We start from the raw sequence: 18,577 nt of genomic DNA, 5'->3' as shown, positions 1-18,577 counted from the left end.
CATATGTTTATGTGTGTGTATATACATGAATGTGTTTGCATATGGGGCTTCCCAGGTGGATCAGACTGTAAGGAATCCACCTGCAATGTGGGATACCTGGGTTCGATCCCTGGGTCAGGAAGATTCCCTGAAGGAGGAAATAGCAACCCACTCCAGTATTCTTGCCAAGAAAAATACCATGGCCAGAGGAGCCTGATGGGCTACAGTCCACGGAGTTGTAAACAGTCAGACACGACAGAGCACGCATGCAGGTGCTTGCCAATTTGTGTGTGTGTGTGTGTGTGTGCATGCATATGTGCAATATGTGTACATATGTACAAGCATATTGTGTGCACATGTATATGTGTTCCTGTGCATATGTGTATATTAAGTATGTGTGTGCATACACATATGTGTGTATTAAATATGTGTATGCTTATATATGATTCCCGAGAGCTCAGGTGGTAAAGAATCCGCCTGCAATGCAGGAGACCCTGGTTTGATTCCTGGGTCGGGAAGATCCGCTGGACAAGGGATAGGCTACCCACTCCAATATTCTTGGGCTTCCCTTGTGACTCAGCTGCTAAAGAATCTGCCTGCAATGCGGGAGACCTGGGTTCGATCCCTGGGTTGGGGAAAATCCCCTGGAGAAGGGAAAGGCTACCCACTCCAGTATTACTGCCTGAATGTGAATATGTATGTGTACATGTGTATGCACATGTGTGTTTGTGCATATGTGTGTATGTATATGCATATGTATATGTATATTTGCATATGAATGTGGATCTGTCCTGGCACATAGTAGATGCTTGATGAATGTAAATGCTCTCCTATATTGCTGCCCTTCTGTTCTTTCTGTGCAGCAGTGAGCGACTTCATAGAAGAGTATACAGAGGATTTCTAAATCTCCCCCATACACGTCACGCAACAATCTCAGGCTTTTTAATTCTTGGTTCTGTAATACCACCATCACCAGCAACAATAACAGTTCCCTTTCTAAGTCACTTCCAACATGTTCCAGTTATTATGGCTGCGTTACAAATCTTCTCAAAACATAGGGGCATAAAGCAACCATTTAATGTGTTCACGTATTTTGTGGATGGGGAATTCCTAGAGGGTACAGGAGGGCTGGGTGATGTCTGAGGCCTCAGCTGGGGGACTTGAAGTGTGGGGGCTGGAGTCGTCTGCAGGCTCCTTCACACACTCATTTGGGAGGTGCTGTCTGTTGGCCGAGAACTGAGTTGGGCTATCAGTTGAAACACCCAAGTGTGGCCTCTTGGCTTCTTCACCAAGAAGAAGAGTGTCAAGAGAGAGCGTCCAGTGAAACCCGCCCCACTGTTTACCACTTAATCTTGGGAATCACAGTGTCACTTCCAGCACATTCTGTTAACAAGGCAGTTACAATCTCTGCCAGATTGAAGGGGAGTGGACAAAGAAGCACCCTCTTGACGGAGGTGTGTTCACGGCACGCTCAGAGCAGAGCGCACGGGATGGGATGTGCGTTGGTGTACAGTCCTGGGAAAACGCAGTTTGCCACGTTGTGTCAGGCAGCTTAGATGATCGCTTATTCCTCAAAAACCACTGAGGGACTCACCATACATATCTCCATCCTAGAGATGGACCAACTGAGGCTCAGAGAGGCCAAGTACTTGCCTTGGGCAGTATATTTAACATCTCTGAACCCCAATGACCACCCTCCCCTCTATAAAAAGGGTAGGACGAGCTCTACCTGAATATGACTGTGAGCCTGCATTGCTTATTACCTTATGGGATTGTTGGAAGGTTCAAGTCGGGCAAGCAGTTTTGTGATCTCTAACCCTCTGTGCCAACTCAGAGCACCTGTCTTTATCAGTGGAACATCATTGTTTCCTTCCTTCCACCTACAATCATCTGCCCCACACAAACCCCATAGCCAGCCAGGGAGCAGGGTTTCCACCCACATACTCTCAAGAGAGAGGCATGTCAAAGCATTTTGGCAAGAGTTTGCTTCGATGCAGCAGGAGGATATACCAGCCCCTGTATGTTCCCATCTTCCAAGGGGAGAGTACTTTGGGAAGAAGGCTAGTGTTTGCTTATAAAGTCCAAATGTGTAACTCTTAATACCTCTAGTCAGTTACAAGAATGTAGCCCTTTAGCCGTACTTTTAAAAGGCTGTCTGTTGTACTGAGGATCTCTCCCCCAAAGGAAAAAGAAGGACCAGCATTTTTGCACTAGGTCACAGGCAGGAATCTTCTGGCTCCTGCGTGGGCCAGGACCATCTTGGAAAATCACCCCTCGGGATTCATTCTGGGCCATGTCCTTCACAGCCAATGCTGCATCTGCAAGGTCTGAGGCCTTTAGACGCCCTCTTGGCTATGGTGTCCGTTAAACAGACGATTTACTCTCCTGTTAATAGGATTCAATTACGAAAAGGGGTGGGAAGGGACCTCACTGCTGGGGAGAGTTTAGGGGCCTGAGCACTGCTCTCGTTTTACGGCCCAATAGGCTGGTTGTCTCATAGCAACAGAGGCAGAAGTGAGGAGGGACTAGAACTCTTTCAGTTGGCAGGGCTGAGCTGTGCCCACCTCCCCAGGAGCTCTAAATTATCAAGTGGTGGGTGTCTGTACAACAGAGGTGAGCTTTTAGGTCTTAGAGCAGCACCAGGCTCAGAAGAGAGAGCCCCGGCTCTGTAATCTGGCAGGACCAGCTTTGACTCTGGCTCCTGCATTTGGGGACTCCCCAGGTGGCTCAGTGCTGAAGAATCCGCCTGCCAATGCAAGAGACCTGGGTTCTGTCCCTGAGTCAGGGAGGTCCCCTGGAATAGGAAATGGCAGCCCACTCCAGTATTCTTGCCTGGAGAATCCCATGGATAGAGGAGCCTGGCGGGCTACCGTCCACGGGGTTGCAAAGAGTCGGATACAGCTGAGCACTCACACACATGCGTGCACATACGCAGCCCGCACTTAGAGCAGCTAACCGTGGATGAGTAATTTAAGGCCTTGAGCTTCAGATTCAGTGTCTTCAACTGACCATGGAGTAAAGTGAGGGGCAGAGATGCTAGGATCACGCCAACAACCACTTTAAGGATGAAAGAGTAGAGAGAAGTATGTTTTTGCCTTCAAATGTTATTGCTCACTTGCCTCTTCTGTTGATGGGAACACATCTCTGCCCATGCGCCCAAACTGTACAGTTTGACCACAGGGAGGTCACCGGGCCAAGCAGGCTCTTCTTAGACCTGGCCGGCTGGAAACAGCCGTGAAGCGCTCACAGCTCCCGGCTTCTCCTTGGTTGGTCTTTAAAAGGTGAGTTTCTCTTTTCCTGCCCCAAATCGCCACCATTTCTAACTCTCATCACTACTTTGTACAAAGTAAGGTTTAAAAATCCCAAGAGGCTCAGAGAGGCATTGTGACCTGCCTGGGGTCACAGAGTATACAGTTGTCAAAGGCTGAGGGTTTTGGCTGCTGGGCGGGTTGGAAACGCCAGCCCCTCCAGCTGCCCCACCCCTTAGAGCTTCCACTCCTCCTCCCTCCCTTCCGTTGGCAAAAAGAAACTCATTTCCCATCCCAGACTTCTCTGCCAGCCCAGAGAGATTAAGTGAAGAAGAAATGTCTCCAAATATACCGAGATGGTCTTTCCTGGCTTCTCAGATTTGCTGTCTGTGGTTTGAAACCTGTTGCCCAGTAGATTCTGGGAATTGCAGGGCAGGGGCCTGGGTAACAGCTGCCAGCCCCTGGGCTGGGTACCTGCCCTCTCGAGTTTGTGTCCTGGGGCTGTGTGCTCAGACTTGACCATGTTTGGGCATGGAGGCTCGTCTCAGACGAGAACCAAAGGCCGCTTCCCCAGAGACGGGCTGGGAGCCCAAACTTCCTGCTGCAGCTCAGGCAGCCTCTTTTGGGTGGGGGCTGGGGACCAGGAAGAAAAGGGTCTGCCGAAGACTCGCAGGGCACCCAGGAGACTGTGAGTACTGAGGTCAAGGACACTGCGGAAGTGGTTTCTCCAGAGACTGGGGCTAGAGCGGAGACCTTCGCTGAGGGGCGCCGGCAGTGGGAACTCCCTGCCTCGAGGGGCTGGCCATCAGGACTCCGGGCTCCAGAGGAGCTGGTGTTAAGTCCCACAGGACTAGAACTGCCGGACCCGTGGTCTGGCGGCCTGTGGGGGGCTGGAGGTGGGAAGAGGGGTCCTTGGCCCCGTCACTGGAGTGGCTCAGTGCCCTGGCCCTTGTCTCAGCCTGCAGAGCAGCCAGAGGGCAGCAGCCTGGAGATCAGAACCAGCCCTGGCACTTGTCACCAGGGGAGGGGTGGGGCAGAAACAGGCCCAGCAAGAGCACTGGGGACTTCTGATGCAAACCTCAGGGTTTCTTTCTTAATAGTAACAGTTAATATTTATCAAGGGCTTGCGTTGGGCCAGGCAATGTGATGTTTGGTACATCATTTGATCTTTATCAGAACTCTCGAAAGCGGACACGATCGCGCTTGTTTTACAGTCACAGGTTGCTGGGTGACAAAGCCAGGATTTGATCCCATGCCTGATGATCTCAGAACACCCCCTGTCCCTCACTCCACCAGACCCTTAAACACTGTCTTCTATGCCCTGAAAAGGATGTCAACCCAAATATCGGATTACTGAGGACCCCCCCAAATCCCGCCTTGCTTGGCCTTTCTTCACCTTTCCTCAATCCACCCCAGACCTCCAGTGACATTTCCAAATGGAGAGCTATATCTCAAAAGTCCAGAGATATTTAGCAGTTCTCAACTGAGGAGTTCTTCTGCAAATCTAACTGAAATCCCCCATTTTACAGCTGCAACCCATTTCTCCCTGTGCAGACCTCAGGGGGTCTCAGCGGTTCCCACCCTTCCTGCTGCCTAAAGGTTCTCACTACAGATGTTGAAACTTAGGACTATATCTGTATTCATATCCTCACCCTACTCTTTTATCCTGTGTGGTCTTAGAAGGATTTATCAAAACTCTGCTAGCCCCCTCCCTTAGCGTGAGTGACAGTCTCACTAGAGCTTTGCAGACAGGAGGGATCTGAACAAGTGGCCGGGTCCAGACTGCTTTATCTCCTTTCCTCCTGAGTGCTCAGACCTGGTACACTGGGAGTGCCCAGGGGAGGGGATGTTATGATGTGGCAGATGGGCCTCCTCAGTCTCAAGGATGCTCTGACTCTCTCAGGGAGGGACTGGTTCTACTGTGGGCACTCAGCCTAGGTCCTCCCTCCGAGGCGTGATCCCGTGTTGACCCTAGAGCCTTGTGTTCCACAGCCCCAGGGATAGGGCCAGGCACCAACCATCCCAGACAGTCCTGGGAAGGAAGGCTGTGTAGGATTTTTGCCCATCCCTAGGTGGCTGTATTCTTTAGCCTGCAAACACATGTGTGGGCTTGTTAGACTGGCCCTAGGTAAATCATGATGTGGGCTGTCCCATTTCCCACAAGATGGAAGGACAGAAGGACAAACGTAACAGGAAAAATAGTTGAATAGCATGTCTCCCATTTTCCTTTGTGACTTTGTAGTATCTCTGTTGGAATGTAGGGAAACCACACTTCTCTGTGCCCCAAATGTGGGAGAAAAGTCATCATTGGGTATCATCCCTATTAATCACTGTGGAGGGCGTGACAGGGCTGTAACCTTGGTATCTGACCCTGGAGTCTCCTTTTTAGGACAGTGGGGGTCTGGGGACACCAGAGTGGGGAAGAAGCAGGGTGGAGATCTGGACACTTGAAGCAACTTAACAGAAGAGAAGTTGAGTAGAAAATAAGACACTTTGTTGAAAATCCCTTTGAATCAATAACGCCTATCTCGGGAATACTCACTCGTTCATAAAAATAATGTTTATTACCTTAGGGACCTGGCAAGGAAAATAAAGTCCTTCCTGATAGCTCGCTAACATTTCCCCTAATTCAGGGGTTACAGAGAAAGGCCCCATGGCCCTGTTATCTTTGGTAGAAATGTTACCTTAAGCAACAAACAAAAAGCAACAACAAAGGGATTTACTGAAGCTATGGGGCAACTCTGGAGAAGGCAATGGCACCCCACTCCAGTACTCTTGCCTGGATCCCATGGATGGAGGAGCCTGGTAGGCTGCAGTCCATGGGGTCGCAAAGAGTCGGACACAACTGAGAGACTTCACTTTCACTTTTCACTCTCATGCATTGGAGAAGGAAATGGCAACCCACTCCAGTGTTCTTGCCTGGAGAACCCCAGGGACAGAGGAGCCTGGTGGGCTGCCATCTATGGGGTCGCAAAGAGTCGGACACGACTGATGTGACTTAGCAGCAGCAGCATCATGGAGCAAGTCACTGACTGCACCGGAAATCCATACCAGGACAGAAGCCGGGATGCTCTGGCTCCAGGAGGGGCCTGGGGAACAAGAGTGACCCTCCTGGTGGGGGTTCAGGGAGGAGGGGCTCTGCTTGCTCTGGGAGAGGCAGGTCCTGGAAGAAGGATGAAGGGCTTCAGGCCCAAGACGCAGGGAGGCAGGAAGCCGCCCATCACTTGCACCATTTCTGCTTGGGCTCAGGGGGGCTCAGGTCCCCAGGTAAGAGAGCAGCTGCTGAGGCCACGTGATGCCACATGCCCTCGCGGAAAGCAGGGAGGCGGCTGTTTCAGGATCCCCACGGCTGAAACCCCTCCTGTCGCCCCGATGTCTTGGCTGCCCTCTGGCGGACCTGGTGCCCCTTCTCTGCATGCTTCCCCTGCCCAACCAGCCCTGCTGTGGGAGTGGTTTTTTATTTAAGTTAGTTAAGTTTTGACTGCTGGGTCATTGTTGCTGTATGAGGCCTTTCTCTGGTTGTGGCGTGGGGGGGTTACTCTCTGGTTGCAGCGCACAGGCTTATTGCAGCGGCTTCTCTCGTGGAGCACAGGCTCTAAGCGCGTGGGCTTCAGGAGTTGCAGCACGTGGGCTGAGTAGTTGTGGCTCACGGGCTTAGTTGCTCCACGGCATGTGGAATCTTCCCGGACCAGGGATCGAACCCATGTCCCCTGCGTTGGCAGGCGGATTCTTATCCAGTGCGCCACCAGGGGTGTCCTGTGAGACTGTTTCGGCTCCAGGTGTCTCTGAGACAAGTGTCCTCGGAGGATGTGCATGGATATTCCCCCTCTGCTGCTTACAGTATTAGTTTATCTCCTGTATTAGTTTCCTATCGCTGCTGTAACGAATTAGCACAAACTCAGTGGCCCCAGTAGAAATCTATGCATACACAGTTCTGGAAGGCGGAAGTTCAAAATCAGCAGCACGCTGGCAAGGCTCAGTCAAGGTGTCGGCAGGGCTGCGCTCCTCCAGAGGCTGCAGAGGACAACGCTTGGTTCCCTGCCTCTTCCAGCTTCTGGGAGCTGCCAAACCCCTGGATGACTGCATCACTCCAGCTTCAGCTGCCCTGGTCATAGCCCTCTGTCTTTTCTGTCTCATCTCCCTCCGCCTCCTTCTTGCAAAGATCCTTGTGGTAACCTTTAGGTCTACGTGGATAATCCAGGATAATCTCGCTATCTCAAGAGCCTTAATAAAAAATCTTTGCCATGTAAAGTAACAGTCACAGATCCTGGGGCTGAGAACATGTGCATCTTGAGGGCCATTACTGAGCCTGTCACACATTGGGTGACCTCGCGCAAGTCACGTTATCTCTCTGAGCCACGAGCCCTTCATCTGTAGAATGGGGATGATAGTATTTGCCTCTCAGAGCTGGTGGAAGGCTTAAATGGGGCCAGAAAGCCCTCTGAGTTTTCCAAGCTCTGCATTGAAAATAGAGACAATGTTGATAGTTGATCACCCTCTCCTCTCACCCGTCACTTGTGCTGATTCCATGTCCGTTTGCCTCTCTGATCCTAGAAACGTCTGCTGTCCCCAGTGGCCATGGGAAAGAAGCTGGTGATGGCCCAGAGGCGGGGAGAGACTCGGGCCCTCTGCCTGGGGGTGGCCATGGTCGTGGGCGCCGTCATCACCTACTACATCTTAGGCACAACTGTGCTGCCCCTCTATCAGAAGAGGTACCGGACTCCCCAGCCTGCTCCCACCCTCCAGTCTAAGGATCTGGCATCTGTTGCCATGTTGTATATCTCGAGTGACAGGGAGCTCACCACTTCCACTATATACACCATTTCATTTGAGGGCCTTTCTGATAAGTAGGGGGCTTTCCAGGTGGCACCCGTGCAATGAGTGCCAATGCAGGAGACAGGGGTTCGATCCCTGAGTCAGGAAGATCCCCTGGATGAGGGCACGCAACCCACTCCAGTATTCTTGCCTGGAGAATCCCGTGGACAGAGGAACCTGGCAAGCTATGGTCTATAGTGTTGCAAAGAGTTGGACAAGGCTGAAGCGACTTAGCATGCACTGATAAGTAGGAAGTGTCTACATTGAGCTAAATCTGTTCCCCTGGAGCTCTGCTCTGGAATCTCGGAGAATGTTCCATGCCTTTGTTTTCTGACATGTCAACCACGTGAGCTTTCAAAGGAAAGACTGGGAAGTTCCTGATCTGTTCTCTAATGAGAATGAATACGCTCAGTTTTCTCAGCCTGATCTTAGGACAAATCTCAGACCCTTGCCTCTGGGCACGTTCCAGCGGCCGACAGCCCCCTTCTGTCTGGCAGTGTGTCTCTTGCTTGATAGATGGAGGTGAGTCACGACTGATTTGCTGGTGTGTGGCTGAGCCCATCAGCCTCTCCTGGGTCTGCTCCTGCCTCACGTTTCACGGTGCTGGAGCCTTTCCGGGCTGGAATCCTACCGAGTGAGGCACTGCTCAGAGTGGCCATGTGCCTCCAAGACATTTCCTCTGGGTTCAGAGCCACCCCTACCATATTCCCCACCTGGGCACAAATCAAGCTCCTCCTCCATCTACTCTTTTTAAGGGAAGGGTCACAGATTCTGAAACCATCCAGACCTGGCTTCAGGGACTGTGAGCCCTTAGCAAAGTCACTTGACCTCTCTGAGCTTCTCTTCCACCCTCTGCAAGATGAAGATGGTGTGGACAAGAGGTCTGAGGTCTGGCTGCAGACCAGAGTCGCTGCGAAGAATGTTGAAAATACATCAACCCATCTTAGAAATTCTGATTCACTTGTTCTGGGGTGTGGCTTGGATGTGAGGATTTTTAAATCTAACCTGGGTTTAGGGTGAGCAGTGGGGGCCAGGCCAGTTTATGTAGATATTGTCCAAGAGGCCAAAAAACTGATATTCTGATTTTATGGTTGCTCCCCAGGACCCAGGGACTCTGGGGTCATGCTCCTTTAGTGCTGGTTGCTAACGGCAGATGGGTCTTGGTCCTGAGTCTCTCTAAAGGGGTTTGTGCTGGGCGCTCTGTGACACCCGGGTTCTGAGATGTGTTTGTGTGTGCATGGTCTCCCCAGCGTGTGGACCCAGGAATCCACGTGTCACCTGATTGAGACCAACATCAGGGACCAGGAGGAGCTGGAGGGCAAGAGGGTGCCCCAGTACCCATGCCTCTGGGTCAACGTGTCGTCCGTGGGCCGCTGGGCAGTGCTGTACCACACGGAGGACACTCGGGACCAGAACCACCAGGTACTGCCTGGGTGGGGAGTGAGGACACGTCCTTTTAACCCTGGCAGGTGTGTGCTTGTCCCCAGCTGGCTCCCGAATCCCACTCTGGAGGAGAGCAAAGACTGGAAAAAGATAAACCCAGTTGACCAGGGGCCACAGCTGGTCTGAGGCCCAGCCAGTCTGAGCCCTTCAGACCCGCCACTGACTGGCTGTGTGACGGGGGCCTGGCCCTGCCAAGCCTCAGTTTCTGTTAATTGAAAATTGAAGTGCTGCTATGAAGTCAAGGACTGTGTATCATGTGCCAATCTCGATGTTGGCTGGATAGCAGGCACTCGGAGGAAGCAGCTGGTAGTGTTATTATTTCATTCTATAACGTGGGTCAGATGAGAAGCCAGACCCAGAGCTGATCTCACATACAGGAACCCCCGTGACTCCCCGACTCCCCACTCTAGGAGGCCAGAGGCCCAGGTTTGGAGCAACACTTAGAGGTCAACACTTGGAAAGTTTTCCTATCACTGCCTCTCAATGCCCCCCTCATACCTGCAAATCTACCACTGCAGTCCTTTCTGTAGGAAACACAAGTTGACCCATTTTCATTCATTCGTTCGTTCAACCATCACTTCCTGTGTTAGGGGTTGGGTTCAAGAGAAGAGAGCTCATACACGAAATAATACCTAGTAGAGAGGGCCAGTGCCATAGAGAACGGTGAGGTGAGGGTGTCAGAAAGGCACTGGTGTTAAGAATCAGGCAGGTACTGGTTACACAGAAATGCAGAGGCGGGCATATGTGTCGAGGGGACACAGAGAGCAAGGTACGGGGAAGGAAGGTGGGGAGATACGGGATTCCAACCCCCAAAGAGACAAAGCTACAGGGCGGGGTATAGCGAGAAAGAGCTTCAGAAGCAGCTTAGGGTCTATTCCCAAAGGCCCACCACACCGCCAACGTGGGCAATTAAAATGGGTTTTTTGGGGGTAGTTTTTCTTTTTTTGTTGTTGTTTTTTGAGAGAAGCAAAACTTTAATGAAGAATGCTACATGTTATTGAAGGTATTTAGTTCTCATATTAAAAAAATATTACTTAAAACATTTTACTAAAATTTTTTTTTGCTCTCAAGACAGTCCTCAGAGATGTCTGAGAGAAATAGCATGCACAACACAGTTGCAGAGAAGGAGAGGAGGTTTAATTCCAGCATAAGACACTGACACCGCACAGGTAGGGAAGCGACCATTTTATAGAGAATGGGATTGGATGTTTCTATTCAATCAGGATTTTTTTTTTTTTTTTAGCTTTAACAGTTCAACCAAAGGAAGGAGATTGGGAAGAAGAGATGGGGGAAGGGCTAAGCTCATTCACAATCACCATTTTACAAAACACCACACTGCTTCAACCACACGAGACACAGAGGTTGGTTGTAGCTGTGCAGCCCAGCAAATACGTAGAGCAAATGCCAAGGATGCAGGGTTGATGTAATAGGCCCACAGTTTTAAAGAGACTGATTCTGTCAGGGTGGTCTCTCATCGACCTGAGCTGGGAAGACATGAAGCTCCTTCACATTTTCATCAAAGGCCAGAGCTTTGCTGGGAACTAAGTTCACTCCAAATAATGCTCCTGGCGCTGGCTTTAACAGGAAGTAAAGTTATTTGCAACTCCTAATAGAATTCACCATTTCCTAGGGGAAGTTCTACTGATTACCAGGGAGTTAAATTCATGCAAACCATACAGAAAGGAAATACTAATTATATTCTGGTGCTGTACAAGCTGTGTGCCTGTTTTCTGCCAAGGACTACCAAACTGTGGAATTAAAATGTGATCAGGGAAGCTGGGGCTCCTCACCTCTGGGTGTTAGGTCCTCCTGGGGTTCTTAACAAAACCAGGGACTACCAAACTGTAGAATTAAATGTGATCCTCACCTCTGGGTGTTAGGCCTTCCTGGGGGTCTTAACAAAACCCGGGTCCTACACCAGACCCACTGAAGCAGAATCTCTGGGCTTTCCAGGTCATTCTAAGTTTCCTTGGGATTTACGGCTGTGGGGTGCTGGCGGCATGATCAGAGTGATATGGAGGAGTGTGGGGGTCAGTTACTGGGGGGAGGTGGGGGCCACCACAGCTGGGACACAGCTGGGACAAGGATGGATGCTGACAGTCAGAACTTGGCGGCTGATGGGGTGGTAACGGGCAGGGTGCCTGGGGGGATGGTGGGCTCGTGAACAGGCCTGGGGGCTCCTGGTGAGCTGGGTCTGGGCAGGCAAGGGGCCTGGCTGTCCTGTCGTCACTAGCATGACTCAGCCACACCCGATGCAGCTACGGCCTCTGCACCCGCCTGAATCAGCTTCTTCCAGGACCCCTGCCTCTTCTTTGGCATCCAGGGCCCCTGATTTATCCCCAGGATCAAGAAGCACATTTTCAAAGACAAACAGAAGTGGTCACTGGTGCGATGGGAGTTGGGAGCAGGCTGGTTTGCAGGCTGCCAGCTCGGAGGAGCTCGAGGTCAGACCTTCCCCCGAATGGGCTCCCAGCAGCCTGAAGCCTGCCTGCTGGGTTCGGAAGGACAGCACGGCCACGACCACATGTTCAGTCTTTTCTCCCAGAGCACCCAGGCACCCCCAGGAGTGGTGCTGAGGGCAGGCTGCTGCACTGCTGTGATGGGGGAAGGGGACGTCATGGCTTTGCCAAACAGCAGGGTGGTGTACCAGCTGCTCTTCCCACCTCTGTTCAGCTCTGTGGTGCCAGGGCCTGGTGCTTCAGGATGGCTGGGTGTCTTCTAGAGTGGCTGTGCAAGGCTGTCTCCCCCCACTTCTACTCTGAGGAAGGAGGTGGCTGTGCAAGGCTGTCTCCCCCACCTCTACTCTGAGGAAGGAGGTGGCTGTGCAAGGCTGTCTCCCCCCACCTCTACTCTGAGGAAGGAGGTGGCTGTGCAAGGCTGTCTCCCCCCACCTCTACTCTGAGGAAGGAGGTCACCAGCTCGCTCTTGGTTTATCTCATGAGACTTAGCCTGAGAGGTTCTAAGCTCCTTTTCATGGTCTGCGCTGAGGACAGTGACACCATGGGGCTTGGGAGAGAGGCTGGATCATTTAAGATCCCTTAGACAACTGGCACTAATGGTAAAGAACCCGCCTGCCAATGCAGGAGACATAAGAGATGCAGGTTCGATCCCTGAGTCAGGAAGATCCCCTGGAGGAGAGCATGGCAACCCACTCCATCCTAACTCAATTGGCTAGGTTAACCAAGGTCACAGTCAGAGGCAGTGGGGAGACTCGGGCCAGGCCCTTTCAGCTCAGGATTCAGGATCCACTTGCTGCTAGGACCCTGGGCTTCTCTGGTGGCTCAGATGGTCAAGAATCTGTTTGCAATGTAGGAGACCCGGGTTCCATCCCTGGATTAAGAAGATCCCCGGGGGAAGAAAATGGCAACTCACTCCAATATTCTTGCCTGGAGATTCCCATGGGCAGAGAAGCCTGGTGAGCTACAGTCCATGGGGTCACACGGAGTCGGACACGACTGAGCAACTAGTGCAAGGCTAAGACCTTAGAGTCCCCAACAAATCTGAATGCCAGACTCCTCGGGAGACAGTGGCTCCCCAGCCTCAGCGGCTCCCCAGCCTCGGCTGTTCCCTGGCTGGCTGGCGATGTGGACCTGCATCTGGATGCAGCTCCGCCCTCTCTCCAGGCTGTCAGAGCTACAGTGTAGCCATCACCTCTACTGCTGGACTGAGTGCTGTCCGGGCAGGCAGCCTCGGGGCAGGACCTCACTCAAATCCAGGGAAGAACCCAGGCCTGGGGAGGAGCTGGCCCGACACTGTCTCTCATTTTGACTCATTTGACATGATTGTATAGGGCAGTGGTCCTCAAACCAGTGCCTGAAGTAGTTCCCAGGTTGCTGAGCCCCCTCCTCAGAGATTCAGAGTGAGCAGGGAGCCTGTGCTTGTGGCCAGCCCTCCAGGTGGTCTGCTGCAGGGGCTGCGGGGGCCCACCCTTGCCGAGCATGTGCTGGAGGCTTGCGTAAGCTGCGTGCAGACCTCCCAGGATGGGAAAGAGAGAAAGCCAGGGTCTCTCCTTTCTGCCTTCTCTGCAGAGCTTTCCAGCTGGACCTCATCTTTCCAGGCCGCAAGGTTCCTAATCACAGTGATCAGTGTCAGAATTAAACATATACTGGGCTCTGTCTGCACAAAGCTCTTTTAAATGCATTCTCTTTTTCCTTTGAATCCCAGTGTCAAATACCAGCTGGCCAACATCTTGGGTTTTGCTCACACAGAGTTAGACCTCATAAGTTTTCAATTCAAATTTTCACCAATATTTTAAAATTGTGAGAGTCCACATTAAAATCTGGTATTTTGGCTTCTCTTACTATTTTGGAGGGCTGGCTACAGTAGGTCTTCTGGATGGCACAGCATCCGTTGTCCAGATGGAGTGATGACTGCCAGGCTGGGTGTGTCTGGCTCTCTCCATCACCCCAGGCCCCACCACGCCCTGACAGTTCTCCCTGGCACCAAGGCAAGCGTCAGTTGGCCCCTGTCATCTTATTCCCTCACTGCTTCCCTTGTGGGTGTTACCTGTGTGAGCTTTGTAGGCAATTGAGTGTATGACCTCTGCCCTGAATCCAAATATAGAGCCCACTCAGCCTATGTCTCCCATTGGTCTTCTTAGACAGATAAGTTTGAAGTTCTTTAGTAAACTCCTTTGAAAAAGGTACTGCTATTAACCCACTTAAGTGATGAAGACATCAAGGCTCAGAGTGTGTGTTAGTATCTCAGTCGTGATAACTCTTTGTCACCCCATGGACTGTAGGCTGCCAGGTTCCTCTGTCCATGGAATTCACCAGGTGAGGATACTGGAGTGGGTTGCCATTCCCTTCTCCAGGGGATCTTTCTGACCCAGGGATCGATCCCAGGTCTCCTGCATTACAAGCAGATTCTCTACAATCTGATCCACCAGGGAAGCCCTGTTAAGCAATTAGCCTAAGGTTCCTCAGTGGCTCAGCTGTAAAGAATCTTCCTGCAATGCAGGAGACACGGGTTCGATTCCTGGGGTGGGAAGATCCCCTGGAGGAGCAAATGGCAACCCATTCCAGTATTCTTGCCTGGAGAATCCCGTGGATAGAGGAGGCTGGAGGGCTACAGTCCATGCAGTAACACAGAGTTGGACATGACTGAGCGACTGAGCACTGCAAGTGATGGGAGCAGAGCCAGGGCTCCAGCTGGGGTCCCCGCCTCCCAGGGTGCAGTGTGTATCCTGACAGCTCCCAGGCCACCGCCCTCCTAACCAGCACCGCGTAGGCACCCCCTCAAACCACGCAGTGTGCAGCCTGCCAAGCTTTGGACAGTCTTGAGTCCACCCAGGTGCTCAAATCCAAAGCTGGTGTTTTCCTTCATTCCACACCAGGCCCTGAGAAACAGGGATTTCAGTCCCATGCGTGCTCTTGATTCTCCCTACAGTGCTCCTACATCCCAAGCAGCCTGGACAACTACCAAGTGGCCCGGGCCGACGTGGAGAAGGTCAGAGCCAGGTTCCACGAGAACCAGGATTTCTTCTGCTTCTCCACGACTCGGGAGAATGAGACCAGCGTCCTGTACCGGCGCCTCTATGGGCCCCAGAGCCTCCTCTTCTCTCTCTTCTGGCCCACCTTTCTGCTGACTGGCGGCCTGCTCATCATTGTCATGGTGAAGATCAACCAGTCCCTGTCCATCCTGGCGGCCCAGAGGTAGATCCACACATGCCCATCACCTCTCGGGCCGCTCTCGCTTGTGTCCCGTGCCCTCTCTCCTGCCTTCGCCCCCTCCCCCTCCACTGCACGGATGGTCTTTGGGAAATCCCTTAGTTAAGTCATTTCCTGCTCAAGACTGTTCAATGGCTCCTCAGGACCCAGGAGAACTGAAGGTCAACCCGTGATGGTTCTCCATCCCGGACCCCACTCAGTCCATCCATCTGAGTCAGTCCATCCCTGACTCAAATCTGTTTTCTGCTGTTCCGCTGTCCACTGGACTGATGCCAATGAGTCTCACTTCTGTGCCTGCTGGGCCCTCCCAGGAAGTGCTCCCCGACAAGCCTCCATTCCTTCTTGGAATTCCAAAGTGAAAATAGCAGCAGCCCCATAGACACAGCACATTCATCAGTGCGACATCGCTTGTTTTCAGCTTTCTCAGATCTGTATACATTCTTATACCAATATTAACAAATATAGTACAAACTTCCGGTCTTGAAGTCATGGGGATATAACTGCAACATGGTGACAATAATTAGTAATACTTTGCTGCGTATTTGAAAGTTGCTGAGAGAGTAGATCTTAAAAGCTCTCATCATAAGAAAAAAAACTGTCACTGTATATGAGATGGGTGTTAACTAGAAACTGTTGTGGTGATGATTTTGTAATACATACAGATATTGAATAATTTTGTTACACACTTGAAAACTAATATAATCTTATATATTGATTATATCTCAAGAAACCAAATATATACACAATATATAGGCTATAAGGAAATGATACTAACATACATAAAAAACATTAACAGTGGGATTTATTAATTGTAATTTTCTTCCTTCCTTTTATTTTTTGTACTTTTCTAAATTTTCAACGATAGAAAGGCTTGGTTTCACTGTGCTTATTTTTAATCAGAACAGTAACAACAGATGTAATTTTGGAAAAAAGTTTGAAGGGGTGAGCTCCCCATCATCAAGCAGATGGAAGTGGCCTAGTGGACAGGTTGAACTCCAATCAGACACAGGCTTTTTTTTTTTAATATTTATTTTTAATCGGCGGATAATCGCTTTACAGTGTTGCGTTGGTTTCTGCCATACAGCACCATGAATCGGCCACAGGTACACCTAAGACACGGACTTGTGAGAACACACAAGGTTAAGAATCCTGGACAGAGGGAGAGTAAACACAGAGATGGGGATGCATGGTTTTCAGTGTAGATTAAATACAAGGTACCTGGGCCTGCCCTGGCGGTTCAGTGGTTCAGCAAGTGGTGAAGCAATGTCAAAGCAGGAGACACAGTTCTGATCCCTGGTATGTGAAGGTTCCTTATGCGCTGGGCAACCGAACCTGTTCACCACAACCACTGAGGCCGCCTTCTAGAGCCCACAAGCCAGAACCACTGAGCCTAGGTGCTGGAGCCGGTGCTCACACCCAGAGAAGCCACTGCAACGAGAAGCCCACGTGCAGCGCCGGGGCGTAGCCTCCACTCCTTACACCCAAAGATGTCCACGTGCAGAGATGAAGACCCAGTGCAGCCAAAAAAAAAAAAAAAAAATACAAGGCACTGACCCTGCAGGGGAAGCAGTCTCAGTCTTGGGGAGGGTAACTGGGGGAAAGGCACTGACCCTGCGGGGAAGCAGTCTCAGTCTTGGGGAGGGATAACTGGGGGAAGCTGTCATAGATCCACCACCACTCCAAAAACTTGTCCTAGAGCAGTCCTTCTCAAAGTGTGGTCCCCGGACCAGCATTCCTGGAGGCTTGTGAGAAAGGCACACTCCAGGCCCTCCGCCCAGCCCCACTGACCTGGAGACCACGAGGGGGTGCGTGGGGAGAGGCTGGTGGGGTCCCGAGGAGCTGGGCAGTACTCCGTGTTTTAACAGTGACTGCAGGGGACTCTGCGTGTGCTTGAGCATGAGAGCCACAGGTATAGAGAACCACGGTCCTGTCTGGGACTTTGGGGAAGGAATCAATGCCTTTTTCAGGTCAAGTCCTCAGCTGGGCTTGAAGTTAGGCTGGTGTCTCTGAAGGTCCCTGGAGCTGATTCCAGGTGCAGCCCTGGGAGTGAATCTTGCCTCCACTTCCAGCAGACTGCATGTCTCTCATTCTCCGTTGTGTCATCTATAAAAGAGAGAATGTCCCTTTTGGGTGGTTGGGAGAGCTGAATGAGGGTTTGACACATACTGGGCGGTCAAAATGGAAGCTGTTCTGCGGGGAGCTGCCCGTGAGAACGGGGTCCTTTGTCTGAAGGACACAGCTCTGGGAGCAGCCTCAGTCCTTGAGGGCTTGCTTGCAAACATAGCTCTCTGTCCCGCTACCCCAGAGATTAGGCGATTATTTACTGCAGACACCTGGAGTTCTGGGCAAACTTCTCACGCACAGGGAAATGTTATCTGGTGTAAGAAATAATAACAGGGTGCCATTCCCATGCTCTCAAGATTTCTTGTGACTTTTTGTAAGATGTATAGGTCAACCAAGAAAAATGTTAACTGTCTTGTCTTTCTCACGCTCTCCTGTATAAATATAAGATGCTGAATAAAGTCGTGGTCAGACCGCTTCCCTTTGTGGAGACGTGTCTGAACCTCTCGACCCCATCTTTGTTGTAGCATTCTTTTGCTGTAGTTTTCTTTCTCAGCTGCACCGTGCACGTTCTCGGGACCTGATCAACTTTGCCGGCTGGCTCCGGCACTGTTCTTAGTAACAATAAGAAGGAATGAATATTCAGAAACTTTCAGACGAAAGTATACCAACAATAATGTTAACTAGCATTTTTTGCTGCTTATTTATTCCATGCTGGGCACAGTGCTAAGAAGTTTGCCTCATAAAAATTCAGTGAGCAGTACTGAACCCACCTCATGGATAAGGAGAAGCAGCATAGGACAGAGGTTATATACATGGACTGGCTTCAACACCCAACCGTATTACTCCCTAGCTGTGTGGCTTTGGACAAATAACCTTCCTGTGCCTCAGTTTCCTCACTTGCAACATAGGAACTAATCATAATATTCCCCATTTGGGGGTTGTTAGTATTAAATGAGTTATTGTATAATGTTCCTAGACGAGTGACTGACACATGGTGAGTGCTGTATATTATGAAAAACTGAGGCTCTAAGAGGTCATTGGCCAAGGTCAACCAGATAGTGAGTGAGGAACAGGACTTGAGCCCTGGGCTGTGTGATTCCAGAGCCTGGCCTGTGATTCTTTAGCTGACTCAGTCACCGGAAGCCCCAGGGTCCAGGTAAGGAACAGCGTTGCATCCTGGGATCCCCAAAGTGTTCTCATGCAAGTCAGGGATCAGGGATCCCCGATGCAGCTTCACACCCTCCGGGTTCTTACTAGAGACAATCCTTCCAAGGGGGAGTAACACCCTACTCCCTGGAGCTTCTTCCTTCTGGGCTCGGGGACATCTTAAGAGTCCCGTGAATCTAGCAAGTCTTGTTG

The 18,577-nt window shown here is 51.2% G+C and overlaps 2 protein-coding genes across 4 annotated transcripts in view; one reads left to right on the top strand and one right to left on the bottom strand.

Moving 5' to 3' along the window:
* KCNIP1 (potassium voltage-gated channel interacting protein 1) overlaps positions 1-18,577 on the bottom strand; it is a 405,417-nt gene that overhangs the window by 368,623 nt on the left and 18,217 nt on the right. The window lies entirely within an intron of this gene.
* Positions 3,733-17,730, top strand: KCNMB1 (potassium calcium-activated channel subfamily M regulatory beta subunit 1). 2 transcript variants are annotated; one of them, XM_019983083.2, is made up of 4 exons: positions 3,783-3,915; positions 7,782-7,939; positions 9,293-9,464; positions 14,874-17,730. In XM_019983083.2, the coding sequence occupies exons 2-4, from the start codon at positions 7,806-7,808 to the stop codon at positions 15,141-15,143; spliced, it is 576 nt and encodes a 191-aa protein (XP_019838642.1). In that variant the 5' UTR covers positions 3,783-3,915; positions 7,782-7,805; the 3' UTR covers positions 15,144-17,730. The 2 variants fall into 2 exon arrangements, with proteins under 2 accessions (XP_070630602.1, XP_019838642.1); XM_070774501.1 differs by lacking the exon at positions 7,782-7,939 and having other exon boundaries at positions 3,733-3,915.

The sequence above is a fragment of the Bos indicus genome, chromosome 20 (genome assembly GCF_029378745.1).
Source record: "Bos indicus isolate NIAB-ARS_2022 breed Sahiwal x Tharparkar chromosome 20, NIAB-ARS_B.indTharparkar_mat_pri_1.0, whole genome shotgun sequence".
Lineage (NCBI taxonomy): Eukaryota > Metazoa > Chordata > Mammalia > Artiodactyla > Bovidae > Bos > Bos indicus.
The sequence above is the reverse complement of the archived record's forward strand: the minus strand, read 5'-3'. Positions and strand labels throughout refer to the sequence as shown.